Source organism: Ornithorhynchus anatinus, chromosome 13, assembly GCF_004115215.2.
Source record: "Ornithorhynchus anatinus isolate Pmale09 chromosome 13, mOrnAna1.pri.v4, whole genome shotgun sequence".
Classification (NCBI taxonomy): Eukaryota; Metazoa; Chordata; class Mammalia; order Monotremata; family Ornithorhynchidae; genus Ornithorhynchus; species Ornithorhynchus anatinus.
This window is the reverse complement of record NC_041740.1, coordinates 13817558-13833227: the sequence shown is the minus strand read 5'-3', so window position 1 is coordinate 13833227 and position 15670 is coordinate 13817558. Positions and strand designations below refer to the sequence as shown.

The 15670-nt window shown below is 39.9% G+C and overlaps 1 protein-coding gene across 1 annotated transcript in view; it reads right to left on the bottom strand.

Annotated features, from left to right (window-relative positions):
• Positions 1 to 15205, bottom strand: part of KIF5B (kinesin family member 5B) — a 45352-nt gene extending 30147 nt beyond the window's left edge. Inside the window, exon 1 of the mRNA XM_001508079.5 lies at positions 14709 to 15205. Coding sequence (XP_001508129.2) covers positions 14709 to 14834 — 126 coding nt within the window. The 5' untranslated portion in view covers positions 14835 to 15205. The remainder of the gene's footprint in view (positions 1 to 14708) is intronic.
• Positions 15206 to 15670: the final 465 nt, after the last annotated feature.

Below are 15670 nucleotides of genomic sequence, written 5' to 3'. Positions count from 1 at the left end.
CAAACTAGAACCAGGCATTCATTCATAAATTCTTTAACCAGGTTCTCTGCCACAATCACCAATTTTGTGTAGATTTACTTCCTAATCACATTCTCAGGGAACTGAAATTTGTTTGCTTTGTAAACATGCCCAGACAGTACATTCAGCTTCTAGATTTGTGCTAAAGCAATTTGTTGGCTTCCAACAGAGCCAAAGACAAAGAAAACAGCAGGATGGTAATGTAGAATAAAAAAAGAATGCTTCCTGCCACTCCCCTACCCAGCATGAATAATGTCTCATTAGTAACAGCAACTACTTTCAGAGAAGGGACTTGACTTTAAAAATGCTTAGAGCATAAACTAATTTTTATTTTAGATCACCACGAAGCAAATGCATTGTCTACATTTTGTGGGTTTCATTCAAGTGAACATTATTCTACTAACCTAAAAAAGAATGTGACTTTGTCACCCTGACTAATATACATTCTGGAAAAGCCAATGTGTGCAATATACATTTTGGATACCATATTGTTGGGGAATTGGGTTCTGGAAAATTATTTGAACAATGGCCATGAAATCGGAAAGAATGTGATACAGTGTCATGACAGACACATGATCGCACATGTATGACTCTGAAAAAGATGTACACACCACCTACATCAAAAATGTCACCACCATTGTTACAGGAGAATTCAGTGCATTCTCCTAACACTCCCGAATTTTTTTTCCTGTCTTTTAGTCTTTTTATTGTCTTGATATATGACATGACATATCAAAATGTATCGAGCAACTCAGTGAAGGGGGCTATAGTAGGTAACTGGGAACATACAATGGAGGTACAAACAGAATCCCCGCTCTCAGGCATTTTACTCTAACATCCAAAGATAGTCTTCAACGATTCCCAGCCTTTTCTCTTCATAGTCACATACATTGATATTTATGAGCCTATTTTCATCAGCGCATTTCTGACTTGAGTTTTAACAAAAATGTTTTGTTTTGATTATATTTTCTTCGTTCTGTGTGTCTGCCCTCTTTACTAGATTTGTGGATGAGGGATTGTGTTTAGGCAGGGCTTTTAATTTAATGTGCCAACAGCAATTCTCACCTAGATATCATTCATTACACGCCCACACTAACCCTGGCTAAGGCAAATAGATATGTAAATTGCAGCAACAACAGGCTTTCCAATTATCTAATTTGCACATTCTAGTACTAATGCCCCCACCTGGTTTAAAAATAACCTAATTGCAAATTTAAAAGGAGTAGTAACAAGATTTGACTACACTTTCCAAAAAGTGATAATGTGGAAAGCACTTAAGAAAAACTTAATATGTAAGACATTATTTTTCAGATTAAGAAATTGAACCTCTTTTACTGTATCATAGCTGGCCTTAGGGGCCTCCGAAAGTCCCTCACCTGACCCCCTTATTTGTACAAAAAGAAAAATTCACTATTTGTGAAAAAACATTTATCTGTAGTTGATAAAAAAGAGGGGAGGAGAAGATGTTTTAAATCACTCCCAAATGGTCTGAATGAATTCTAGGATGGTTTTCCTGGTAGAGTTCCAATTTTACTGCTGACTTCAGATTTCAACCAGTGTCTTGGACTATCTAAAGCTGACACAGGTTACACAATGTAATTAAAATTCAATGACCCTACAGCAAATTCCAGTCTGTTGCCTTATGAACATAAGAAATGCCTCTATTGGTACAAACTAATGGACCAATGAGATAGGTACTGGCAACATAAAGCTTGGACGATCTGTATGATTATCCTTTATTCATTCCAATATTTGGAGGTGCACATTTGTTTCTGCCAAACTGCATGTTTCGATTACTTATTTTGCCTAGAATGCAATACAATTATGAATCCAGACAATGCATGTCCATCATGATATAGTGTGATTAGGTGTCAGAAGAAAAAGTTGTGTGCACATGTATGGTAGACACAGAAAGGGAACTATAATGTGAGGTTCTGCGGAACACAACCCACACATCACTGAAGAGCTGGGTGTGCCATCATTGAAGTATGTGGCTTATTTCCATTCTTTTAACAGGCGCCAAATGGGCTGAAATTCTGGGGCCTCTCTGGTTTGAATTGACTTCCATAGGAACTAAGTCATACATGAGTATGAAATACTAATATTGGTAGTCCTCAATATCCCCAAAAGATACTTATTGCCTTCTGGGACAAGGTACAGCAAATTAAGGGTTTTGCCCACAACCTCTTCTAGGGGCCGTAGTTCTCAACCTGAACCTACCACTGAGAAACGGATGAGGAAGTTACAGAGAAAAGGCCATAAAATTAGGAATGAGGCACCAGCCACCCTTCCCCAAATCTGGTCTCCCTACCTTTTGCTAGGTCCATGAACGAGCCCATTGCTGGGAATTTCCTCCCACATAAAACCGAAGAAAAGAAAGCATGAGGTAACCATTTTAAAGTAAACCTAGGTAAATGTCAATACTTTAAGCACTGAAGTGGTGTGGCCTAATGGACAGAGTATGGACCAGGGAATCAGGAGGACCTGGGTTCTAATCCTGGCTCTGCCTCTTGTTTGCTGTGTGACTTCGAGCAAGTCACAATCTTTCTGTGCCTCAGTAAACTCATCTATACAGTGGGATTCAGATTGTGAATACCATGTGGGATATGGACTGTGCCCAACTTGATTATCTACTCCTGTGCTTAGTACATATTAATTGCTTAAAAAATACCATTTAAAAAAAAACATAAAAACTAAGCCTCAACACACCTATGTTTAACTGTATGTAGAATTGATTTTTCCCAGACTTAAGAACAGAAGAACCTAAGAACATACTCAGAATTGACAGCCAAACTTTGTAATCCAATATCTCATTATAATGGTGGACCTGATTAAAGTTGATTAAACAAGAGTCACAGTTTATCATCAAAAGAATACTGAAAGCAAAATGATCAAATTTGGTTAAGTTTTTCCTTTCTTAAATGGAAACAAGGTAGGAATAAGAAAAATTATCAGCATGGTATAAGTACCCAGAAGGAGATGATTTATGCAAAAGCTTCTATAAAGTTCTGTGAAATACTATGTTCTTATCTTGGTTCTGCCATTTGCCTGCTGTGTGACCTTCAACAAGTCACTAAATTCTCTTTGCTTCAATTTCCCCAACTGTGAAATGTTCTAACTACCCCAAAGACTGTGAACCCCATTTGGGATGGGGAATGTGTCTGATCTGAGTTTACTTGTATCTACATCAGCCCTTAGCACAGTGTATGGCACACAGTAAGCACCTAAATACCACAGATATTAAGACAACTGAAATACAAAACTGACGTGTTACAAGTTTATTTAATTTAATGGATGAGTAATAATTTTTTAAAACAATTCATTTCAGAGAAATGAGTAACTGGTTTCTACTACATGAAAAATTAATCCTCAGAATAATAATGCATCAATCTGTAACCAGGCAATTCAGTACATCAATAGCTCAAAGTTTTGTAACATGCCTTTAGCATGCTGAACCTTTACTGAAAAAAGTGAAAACTGCTACTCGACTGTTTCCAGGTTAAACTAGACTAATAGACTGTCTCTGAATCAGGATAAAAATTGTCCTTTCATAAGAGCAAGTTCCAATTTTCCCACTTTATTAGATTCCACCTTAACTGTTCTAAAGTAATATTAAATTAGAAACTATTTTTTAAATTAGTCTTTTATGTTTTCCAGTTCTTCATATTTACAGAGAGTCTCATGGATAAGACCCTAAGAAAGATCTTAAAGTGAACACAAGAGCAGTTGTGCATATTCTGGATTTACATTCATTTGCATTTATCTATCTTCCATATTTATGCTATTAAAAGTGGTAATGTCTGTTTCTCCTATTTATGAATGCTTCTATCACTTGCACTAGATTGTAAGCTCTTTTAAGGCAGGGACCATATCTTATCAATTGTATTCTTCCTAATGCTTAGTCCAATGCTTTGTCCATAGTAGGTAGGTGCTCAATAAATTTGATTGATTGATTCACTGAGGACAGGTTCCTATATTTAATGGGAAGAAAGGTGCTTGAGTGAAGCTGAGGAAACATCCCTGAAAATTCAGTAGCCTCAGGGACTGGGGACTCTCCACCTCTTTCTACCACCACATGTGATAGTTGAGCTTACAAGCCATATTTATTTTTGGGGATTCAGGGGTGGAAGAGTCTGTTCTGTCGAAGTTGGAAAGTAGTGGGTACCCCAAGGATTTTTAACTGGGTTTTTACCAATCCGTACCGGTAGATGACCCTGTATTACCTAAGGGTCACACATCCTTATACTTTGCTATTAGCTTGCTTGTCCTGGGTCCCTTGTAACTACACAAACCACCAAGCTTTTTTTCCCATTCCTGACAAAATACAGTTTCCTTTCCATTCCTACCATAACTCTATTCAAAGAAAGTATAATGGACTGAGTGATTAAAATCCTGTGGTGCCACAACCAAAAAAAGGTCTAATTTACTACCCAGAGCAGCAATTCTTAAGAGCTCATAACATATTCTAAAATCTATAACATAGATTTTACAAAAACTGGGCAGTATTCCATATGATAATTGCCATCTTAGGGCTACCATTGCTAGACCAAGGCATTCTAAACATCCAATCACCCTATGAATATCCGTTTTTGAAAGACCATATTAATGGACTGACTAAATGAACACAACAAATTCCTTGAACTTTGTAATTTCTTTAAAAGAAAAATGGATTAGAAACATCTTCTGAAATTTTTCATAACTGTTGCCATAACTGGTTAAAAAAATTAACTTTCTAAATATCATATACATAATATGGCATAGTTTTCTCTTCCCTGGTAAAGAGCTTTCACAGAATTCCAATTCAAGACAAAGATTTGAGTTACATGGGACTTCTAAGAGGAGTAGAGCCTAGCTCACCTGAACAGGTTACCTATAATCCTAGCAGCTGGCCCTTCTGAGTTTTTAAAAGGTAAATCTTAAGGGTATCAAGGAACAAAACTAGAAGCGATCAACTGGCAGAAGTGATCACCTTTTAATAAAGCAAAATCTGAAGTGATCGCCACTTTAAGAAATGTAATTTAATGTAATTATTTAGTACAATTTAACCTAATTATTTTTAAAACAGGTTCATTTTCTTTCAGATTATGGTCACTAATTTACTAGGTTTATGGACATAAATAGTGCTGTTTCAGAGTGGAAAACTATTCATCCTCAATTGTTTCCCACACTTCGGTTGGCGACTTTTGTAAGTTATTCTGTTACCCTCTTACTTTTCCCATCAACTATTATTCTAAATCCCACCCCCCTTTTTTAATTGTTTTTAACAGTCAGGGTAGGATCAAAATGGGAGCAGCAGGTAAAGTGAGAGAGAGAGAGAGGAACAGATCCCTGAATGGACTACACCTGCCCTTTAGCTCATAAACCTGAGAAGCTCTGTCAGGATGGCACAAATCCCACCAGTTTGGGTTTATTTTGCTCCGCTGGCACTGCAATTGTCTCCTCATTCTGGGCTAGCAGCAACAGTAATGAAGATGAAGAGTTTCACATCAAAAGCTGCCGACTCCTGACTTCTGAGAGATACAGTCTTAAATTGACAATTGTTTTTGTACATGCACGGTTGTCCCTAGCCTGCTAGAACTACAAATCTCAGCACCATACCTGCCACTTCTGGCTTGGCCCCGACTTATTTCCAGCCCAGCGGGGACCCCAGCATTAGGCCCCATGGTCCAGGACTCAGCTCAGGGCACACTAGAAACACCCATCACCCACACCAAGAGGTAGAACAAAAAGGCAAACATTCTTGCCATTCTTGATTTTGCCCTGCACTATCTCCTGGCACTGTTCTTTCTCTGCCTCCTTTGCTAGCAGTAAACTTCTGCATTCGCAGCAGATTTGGAGTTTGTGACAGGGCTCAAGGTATTTTTTTAAAATGGTATTTGACAAATGTTGGGTTAGATGCTCCTGTACCTATCTGTATTAGATACCTGCTTGTTTCAGCAAAGCAGATCCATGAAAGACTTTGGACCACATCTAGAGAACAGATTAAGAAGAGGGCAGGCACAAGTTCAAGGTCTTTTGCTGGATAAAGTTTGTTAGATATGCAGGTGTTGGATCACTCTTCTTGCAGTATCTAGCAGGTGGAGAAATTTCACAGGGCTCATACCCCCTCCTCACCTCCACTTTTGGGTCTGTAGGTGTGACAGAGAGGCATTGGAAAGGAGGAAGTCTCAACAAGGAAATCTTCCCCAAAACCCATAGTAGACTTGCCCCACTGCTGAAGATAAGGTTTGCTTATTTTGTAATGGAAATAGAAAGGGGGGAGAGAAAAAAATCTTGTCTTGTTGTCAGAATATACTACATGCATTTATTTTTCAGTATAAAAACTATCATGTACTTAAGCATTTTGACTGCTTAAATTAAAATCAATCTGGACAACAGTTTTCACATAATTCTACTCCCGTATATTTCACTGACAAAAAGAAACAAAGAGATTTACTCATAGTGCCAGCACCTTTGAGGACCTTCATCAGTTCCAGGTTTCGGACAAAACCCATGTGTCCAGTCAGAGCAGGAAGAGAGCCAAAACAGTGGCTTTCTGAACAATGAGCTCTATGGAATTTCTACTGTACTAACAAAATAATAATTTTGTTAGAAAAACTGCTATTAAAAATAAGGTTTACATCCTAAGGAAAGCAAAACAACAAAGACTAAGGCTGAAATCTGAAGCAGTGAGAAAAAGTTCTTGCTTATTTCAAAACTCTTTGAGTCATCTAAAATTATCTGTCGCAATAATAACAATAGCATGGAAAAATGAAACCTATACAGAGAAAGTAGGAACATGGGATGATTGGCATTTCACCTCTACCCTTTATGTCTAGACTATGAGCTTGTTTTGGGTAGGGAATATGTCTGTTTACTGTCCTACTGAACTTTCCCAAGCACTTAGTACAGTGGTTTGCACACAGTAAGTGCTCAAATGTTGACTGAATGAATGAATTAGGATTATTGGCTTTTTTACACAAAAAAAACATGGTGGTGGAATCAAGTGGAGAATCCAGAACACAAAAGGGGCTTCTAGCAACATTCTATTCCACATCGCACATAAGTTGCAAGACCAAGGATTTCTTCTCATGATATAGAACTCTCATATTAAGTGGATTTCTCTCATTTGCCACCCTGAGTTAGTTCATGGTTGTTCTATTTATTCTATTACTCTCTGTCACTAAAAAGGATTGAAGGAGACTGTAAGCTATTAGAAGGGAGGAATCACCTCTTCTCAAGTCTATTTAATATCCCTGGAGGTAAAAGTATGTAGCCAAAATTTCAAGGCCAAGGTCCAGGATTGCATTCATAGTCAATGGTAACTGAGTGCTTACTGTGTGCAGAACACTGCACTCTTTACATCATTCTTCGCACCCGTCAGAAAATGGACCCAAGCAACTATATATATATACACACTCACATATAAAGAAATAGATATATAGAGGCAGGGACAGAAATATCTCTCTTTAGAAATCTCTCTCTACAGACACACACATAGATATATATCCTTTATTCTTGTCAAAGGCTATTACTGAAGGTGCCATTTTATCCAAGCTGCAAATGTGGGTGGAAAAAAAACAAAGAAAAAAACACCCTCTTGCATTGTTTTTAAGTATGGATAGATCCTTGTTTGACAATGGGTTGATTTCTCATTGGGCCTGTCTATTTTTTGGTGGGTTTTTTTGAGTCTGCTTCCATGAACTCACTTGAAGTGGCAAATATGAGAGTTGCATATAATATCCCGAAATCCTTCTTCTTCCAACTTCCATGTAGTGCTGAATGGAATGCTGCAATAAGTCCTTTTTATACCCTGTAATCCTGAGATATGTCACATCACACTAAAAATGAATCAGGTCTTGCAGTCTACAAAACCACTGATTAAACCTGGAACGTGCATGCTAAGGCTTGAATGGGAATTCCCTTTACCATTCAGATCAGAAAGAAAGCAAAAAACATGTGATGAGTTAGCCTGGTGGCTAGGAGAGAACAAGGAGGTTAAAACGGAGGTAAGGCTATCATTGAATCTTTCTGCTAATAAAGCACACAGAAGAGAGAAGAGCGTGATTTTGATTTTATGGACTTATAAACTTAAGGTTTGAACGATTAGAATTTTAAAATACAAGCTCCCACAGTATTTTCTACACTTGAATGCAATCTTCACCTAATGGACAGCAAGATGGGGCAGGTAGGTGGCAGTGACAGGCTAGTGAGGGCTGATGCCGCAAAGAAGCCTTTGATAGAGAACCTTCCAAGCCTCAGGTGTTGGGGCAAATGGGACAAAGGAAGAGCTTGAAATATAAATGAAAATCACCAATCTTTTGTAGGATTCATTATTATGTATACTACAAAATTTAGAATACTAAAGCCACTTCACTGCAAGTTGTCTCCTGACGACTAGCAGAAATACTATTTTTTGCCCATTTTTGGTAGTTGATATACTTCTGACACCTTGTTTTCCCTGTTCGCTCTATCGTTTTCTGTTACTCTTCTTGGGTAGTATAATTTTGCCTTCTTATCAACTGTTTCTCTCTCAGTATGTGTGTGTATGCATCTATGCAGATAGGTGTGTCTATATGCCCACATCATTTTTTATGGTATTTATGAAGTGTTTACTATGTGCCAGGCACCATACTAAGCATTGGAGTTAATACAAATTAATCAAGTTGGACACAATCTATGTCCCATATGGAGCCGGTAGTCTTAAATCCCATTTTTCAGGTGAGGTAACTGAGGCAGAGAGAAGACAAGTGAATATTTATCTATTTTGACGGTAGTGACGCCTGTCTACTTGTTTTGTCTGTCTCCCCCATCTGGACTGTGAGCCCGTTGTTGGGTAGGGATTGTTTCTATCTGTTGCCGAATTGTACTTTCCAAGCACTTAGTACAGTGCTCTGCACACAGTAAGGGCTCAATAAATACGACTGAATGAATTAACTTACCCAAGGTCACAGCAAACGCCAAAACTGCCTGTACAGCTGAAAAGTTATATCTGTTATAACTGCTTTTTTTCCTCAGTTAACACAAGATATTAAAACAAACTTTTACTCTAGCTTTACACATACCAAGGGAATTTTAATTTAACTGCTATTCCTCAATTTGTCCATGTCAAATGGAAATAGTCTCAGAATAATCAATGACTAGCTTGTTTTGGGAAGGGAATGTGTCTGTTTTACTGTAATCTCCCAAGCACTTAGAAACATGTTCTGCACACAATAAGTGCTCCATGAATACGATTGACTGGCTAATGCCCTCTGAAGTTTCAAAAAGATGTTTTAGGGAACTAAAGTGCAGATCAGTCTAAATGTGAGGAAATCCAGGCTGCAGGTCAGCTTCTTGCCTCCTCAAGGGATGGGTGAGAATTCTCAATCAATAGGGTTTACTCTATCTAGTGTGGTACTACACTCACTAGTAGCTTTAGAGTTCCAAAATGTCTTTTAAAAAAAAACTTAAAGGGTTATTAGTACTAGGGAAACTTTACAATTTTTTTGTGTGCAGAGAAAATATTTTAAGATGAAGGAGCACCTGCCTAAAAAGTCAAATTTTCTAAAAAAAGAAAAACATCTATTTTGCTTTGCAAAATACAAGATAATGTATTTTGAATCCACATTCACAGCTTGCTCTTTAACATGATAAAGGGTGTGTTGCATAGTGCATGAGGTGATGAAATGACCTCTTTAAGAAGGACAGTAGTCCAAAAGGTATTACAGTACTTTTATAGAAATAAAATCCTTAGCTCTTAAAATTTCTGGTGCAGGGTCAACCCAGAAATACAAATTTCTAAAGAGGATTTGGGTCTCCAGGAACTGCTTTCTAAAATTTCCTTAATGACAAAGAGATAAATTGATCTACTATTTCTCTGCAAAAGCAATTGCTAAATTAGAGGCTCTTGCAAGTGCTCAGGGGGTCAAAAAAAAAAAATGATCCAACATCACCTCTTTCATTAGAGCTTTTCCCCTACTTTAGCTCTGTGGTAGCACAGGGAGGTGTAAGGTGTTAAATTTGGCCTGTAGCATGGCGTAGTGCAAAGAGCACAGGCCTGGGAATCACAACCCCAGCTGTGGGACCCTGGGCAAGTGATTTCACTTTTGTGCCTCAGTTTCCTCAACTTTAAAATGGGGATAAGATACCTGATCCCTCCTCCCCTTAAACTGTGTCCAATATGGTTATCTTGTATCACTCCCCGGGCTTGGCACAATGTGTGCACTTAAATACCGTAATTATCATGACTAACACAGCAGTTTGTGAATAGGGAATTTTTCTACAGATGCCCATTTGTAAAATAATACAGATTCAAAAATAACTGAAGTAGAAGAAAGCTATTCCAGGGTGAGAAAAAGAATATGTCACTCTTGAATCTTTCCCAAGAACTATTGAGCCTAACTGTTTGAAACAGAGTAAGCTTTAATACAAATGGAAAGCACTTGTATGTCTGATAGTCAGTGCATTTCATAATTAGAAAGAAAATAAAAACATTTGTGGCACCTACTATAGACTCCCTCAAGCCCATTTTTTTTTTTTTAAAAAAAACAAACCACCACAAAACAATTAGGGATTACTGTTACTGGTGTTTACATAATCTTCTGTAGCATAGGGGAAAAATTCACAATAGAATGTTTTTATGATCAGATAACATACATGATGTAAATTGCTGCCTCCTAAGATAAAATTTTGGGTAACGTAACTAAGTGATATGTTATTCTGGTCTTTGCAAATCAACCATACTTTTGAAGACCACAAGCCAAAAAGAACACTATTCTGTGCAACTATGGCCCATTGCCTCCATTTAGAGAAACTCACGATTTAAAAAAAGTATTATCAGATTTGCACTTCACACCCATAATTGCAAAACAAATCCACATGTCTAGGATTCAAGGGAAAGAAAAAAAAAATCAGGTAACAGTTAATTATATGGATTGCGGCCGAACCCTAGGATACAGGTGGTAATAGACTCTTACTCATATGCCTGCACAGATTACACTAATCACCAAATTTGGTATTAGAAAAGAATTCACAAACACAGGCTGTACCGGCTGGGACCCGCCTCCCTCTGGAATTCTGAATAGAGAGCATCTGTTCAGATCATGTGGGAGTATCCTATATTAGATTTTCTTTGGTTAGGCCTGATACACTGGTAATATCTAAACTCTGTTTTACCTTTCTAAACACTCCTCTGCCCAACATTTCTTTATATCGTGGTCCAATATAGTTATGTGTAGCACTGTATGTTCAGCTGTTCCATTCTTCTTCAGATGTCTTTCCTCTGCTTTTTCAGTTTTAGCCAGTAGCAAGTTACTTTAAATCAAACATTTTACAGTTGATAATACTTTGTTTTCCTCTGACAAAGATGGGCTGGATGGCCGAATGAGTTTTAGGTACCTCTTAATTTCAACGACTACATCAGACTGTACCTCCTTCTTTGGCAGTCTTTTCTATATGAGGTCATTGACCATAAAAGGAATGTTGATTAGTAAAGGTACTAAAACTGATGCCAGCTAGCCTGCTCCACCTTTAATGCTGCAGGAACAAGTAGGAAACACTTTTTCCTGCTCCTCTTTCTTACTGGGCCAAGCCTTTCCTTTCTGCTGTTTTAAGCAAGCTCCCTCCCTATGACTACACATCTTGTCTGCCTTACCATCTTTACTGCAAATGTATAAAACTTTCTTCTCAAAAAAAAACCACCACTTTCTGATGAGAAAAAAAATCATCATCAACAAGATGACATTTCTTCAAAAAGACTGGTTAGAAATTTCTCTAAAACTCAAACAGGGAAGTTGATTAAAAAAATCAGAGCAAAAAAATTAAGTTGTATAAATCAAAAAGTTTATAATTACTAAAGAGCTGTGTTAATTGTGTTCAATTAATTAGTTGTGTTCAATCACAATGCAAAATTTATGGAAAACAGTGGGGAAGATCTTCACTAGCTATCTGGAAAACTTTTGCAGAGGAATGGATTTACTAATAAACCAATTATGTTAGTACTTAGCCTCTACTTATAATTCAACTCTTTCATGACAATAGTGTTGCTTTAACTTAGCAAACTGTAAGGTGCGTGACTCTTTAAGCAACTAAATTTAGCTTTAGAGTACTTTAAAGCTTCATTTTGCAAAAATACACCATTTACATTCACATACAAAAATACTTAACTTGGTTGCCAAAGACCAAGATCATACCTGAACTAGTACACAGGATGTCATTCATTTTATTAAACTGAATTTAGGATGACCAAGAATAAGACTGAAATATTATAGTGTTGTATACAAATCCAATATAGTACACTTTCCTTTCATTCTTTATTTTGAAATTGTTAAATTGAATTCAGTGAGGTCAACCCACTCAAATCATAGAGAGCAAACGGCAGTGGAGGAGGAATCCCATAAAACAAAAATCAATATTATATAAACAGTGGCAATGGGAGAGATTAAATCAACAGGATCTCAAAAGAGCCTCACATTCAAAAACTGATATCTAAGTCTTCAAATCACCTTCTATGTAAAGTTTGCATGTTTTCTTCAAACCACATTTAAACTGTTCTCCATATTTCACCAAATGTTAATTTACTGTTTTTTCCCCAAGATCATTCAAAATCTCTGCATAAAAAAGGTAACATTTCTTAAACAGCTGCCTACTTTATACGGTTTACAAGGTTTTTTTATTATTCAAATGATGATGATTTAAGTGTCATTACTCAACTCTCCTTATCCCTTAAGTGGTAATAATAATAAAAAAAAAACTTGCAAGAATGATGAGGATTTTAAAGACTGAACAGGACACACAACAAGCAATGCAAACTTCCCAAGATATCCTGCAAATATACCAACTCCATGTCAGTCTCCAAACTCATCCACTTACTCTCTACAGTGTTATTTGTAGGGAAGAGTTTTGGATGTTCATGTCAAAAGAATCCGACTACCATTGACTCATTTAACAAAGCAACTGTTGGCTGTTCGGTTACTTCAGGATTTATTATTTTAGAAGAGCCAGAGACCATCCCTGAACTAGTACATGGGATCTGTCATTCCATTTCTTACACTGAATTTAGGATGACCAAGAATAAAAGTGAGGTATTATGGTATTGTATTTCAAATTTCTCTTTCACTGCTTCATCTAAGACCAAACCCCATTTCCAAATTAAACTTTCCTAAAAATAGCAAATGCCATTGGAGATTTAAAAAAAAAAAGCCTCAAGTTAAAGTCTACATAAAATACTCAGCCAAGTTCAAAAATCCTTTCAATCTGCTAGTGGTCAAAAATTACATTCAACTCCCCTTTCCCCTCAAGAACTAGGATTTTTATCTTATATATGTTGGAAACTGCAGTAATAATTTTCAGAAATAAAAAGGCCAGTCCTACATCAAAGATTAGTGTTAAATCAACTTCTAGCCCATTCAACACTGCTCACCAATGGTGGCATTATGCTGCAAATTGGCATCAGAACATCACTGCTGAGATTTTTACCACAGCGATTCTGTTTCTATATGGCAGGCCGACCTCGGCTGCAGATAGTGATTAGAGATCTAGAGTAATAAACACAATAGAAAAATATGAAAATAAGTAATCTGGCTAAGCAATCTGCCTGCTCTACTCAAATGATTTCCTTTTAGCCAAGTACTGCTACTGAAAACAAAGCTCTGTACTGGTTGAGCTTTCTTAAATGCAGTTAAAGACTTCATTGTTTCCCTGACCACTAATGTATAAAAAAAGCCTTTAGACTGTAAGCTCGTTACGGTTAGGGAACGTGAACTCTGTTGTAGGGTCCTCTCCCAAGCGCTCAGTTCAGTGCTCTGCACACTGTAAGTGTTCAATACTACTGATTCGTTGACTGATACGTTTCTGCAACTTGGTCTGGGGCTTCGCTTCGATCCAGTCACTCTAAGCACGGAACTTCGCAGGTCAACAAATGGGGAAAGCGAGTGACCACTCCTTTAAAAGAGGATACTTTTATAAAAAGGGGATCACCCTGATTGTTTCGATCCAGTCATTTCAGTCATCCAAGCACAGAACTTCGCAGGCCAACAAATGGGGAAAGGGAGTGACCACTCCTTTTACAAGAGGATACTTTTATAAAAAGGGGATCACCCTGATCGTTTCGATCCAGTCATTTCAGTCATCCAAGCACAGAACTTCGCAGGCCACCAAATGGGGAAAGGGAGTGACCACTCCTTTAAAAGGGGATACTTTTAAATGGGGGAATCACCCTCAATATGTTCTTTTTTTCTTTTATGCGGGGTTAGAAAGTGGGCGGAAAGGCAAGATGAATGAAATCATTCCAAATAGGGAAAACGCAAGAAGGACCTGGGCGTGCAGCTGGAAGCCTCTTAAAGTTGAAGGAGGCGTGGGGCAGGTCCCTAACGCCCATCCTGGCCCGATGGTCGGGGCGGGCAGGGCCCCAGGGGTGCCGGTCCCCCGCCGGAGGGAGGGAAAAGGGCGGGGATTTGGGGGGGGGGGGTGCGAAGACGAGGGAGGGGTTCGGGTCCTCGGGCCGGGAGGGGGGACGCCCACGACTCTATTTTCTTAATGAGATGTCTCTCTCCTCGATTTTCTTTATCTTGATGATGTTGTCTTGTTTTGCCTGTGTCTCCCCCGTTTGGACTGTGAGCCCATCCCTGGGCAGGTCTGGCCTCTAACCCTTGCCGAACTGCCCATTCCAAGCGCTTAGCCCATTGCCCCGCACCCAGTAGGCGCTCAATAAATGCTACCGAATGACTCACCGCGATGATGACCGTATCTTCGCCCTGGAACTTGGCGACGTACTTGTCGCCGCGGGTCACCTCGGACTCGTTGAGGGGCCTGAAGCGACACATGACTTTGATGTTGCACTCGGCCGGGTCCGCCATCTTCGCGCCTCAGGCCCGGGGGGAGCCGCTCCCCGCTCGGCCCGGGGAACCGGCGCGGGAGACGGAGGGAGGAGGCGAGGCGCCGGGGGCCTGGCTTCGTTGGGGCCGGGCTCCGCCGGACCGGGACGGGACGGGACCGGTCGGGACAGGACCGGCGCTGCCCTAGGCCGCGGCCGCCGGCGAACGCGGCCCAAACCCCCGGCCCCGGGGACCGTCTGCCCGGCCCCCTCGCCCCCACCTCGCGCTTCACTTCCGCTCCAATATGGCAGCCATGGTGGGTCCGTCTCCAACGTCTTCTCCTGCCCCTCCCCGGCCGGCTGAGCCTCTCCACCCTCCTCGGAGAACAACAGAGCAGGCCGCCCGCCCAGGCCCGGCCTCAGTGCGCAGGCGCGGGGGCGGGGCGGGCGGAGGGAGGGAGCGGGGGCGCAGGCGCAGTGGAAAGCTCCCGGGTAACTGGTGACGGCGGCCTTGGACGGGGGCGTCGCCCTCCCGTTTGAACCCACCCTTCTCGCCTGAGGAGCTCCACCGCCTCGGCCTATTTATTGGACGCCCACCACCCTTCACTTCCCCCTTGGAAGCATTCAGTGGGAGCGAGGGAGAGGGTTGCTGCCCGCTAGGGGAGGAGAGTACTGTTGGGATTTGAGCGCTTACTATGTGCAGAGCACTGTTCTAAGCGCCGTAGATGCAGGGGAATCAGGTTTGCCCCACGTGAGCCTCACAGTTAATCCCCATTTTACAGATGAGGTAACTGAGGCACCGAGAGGTTGTGACTTGCCCACAGGCACCTAGTTGACAAAGTGGCAGAGCTGGGATTAGACCGTAAACCCGTCAATGGG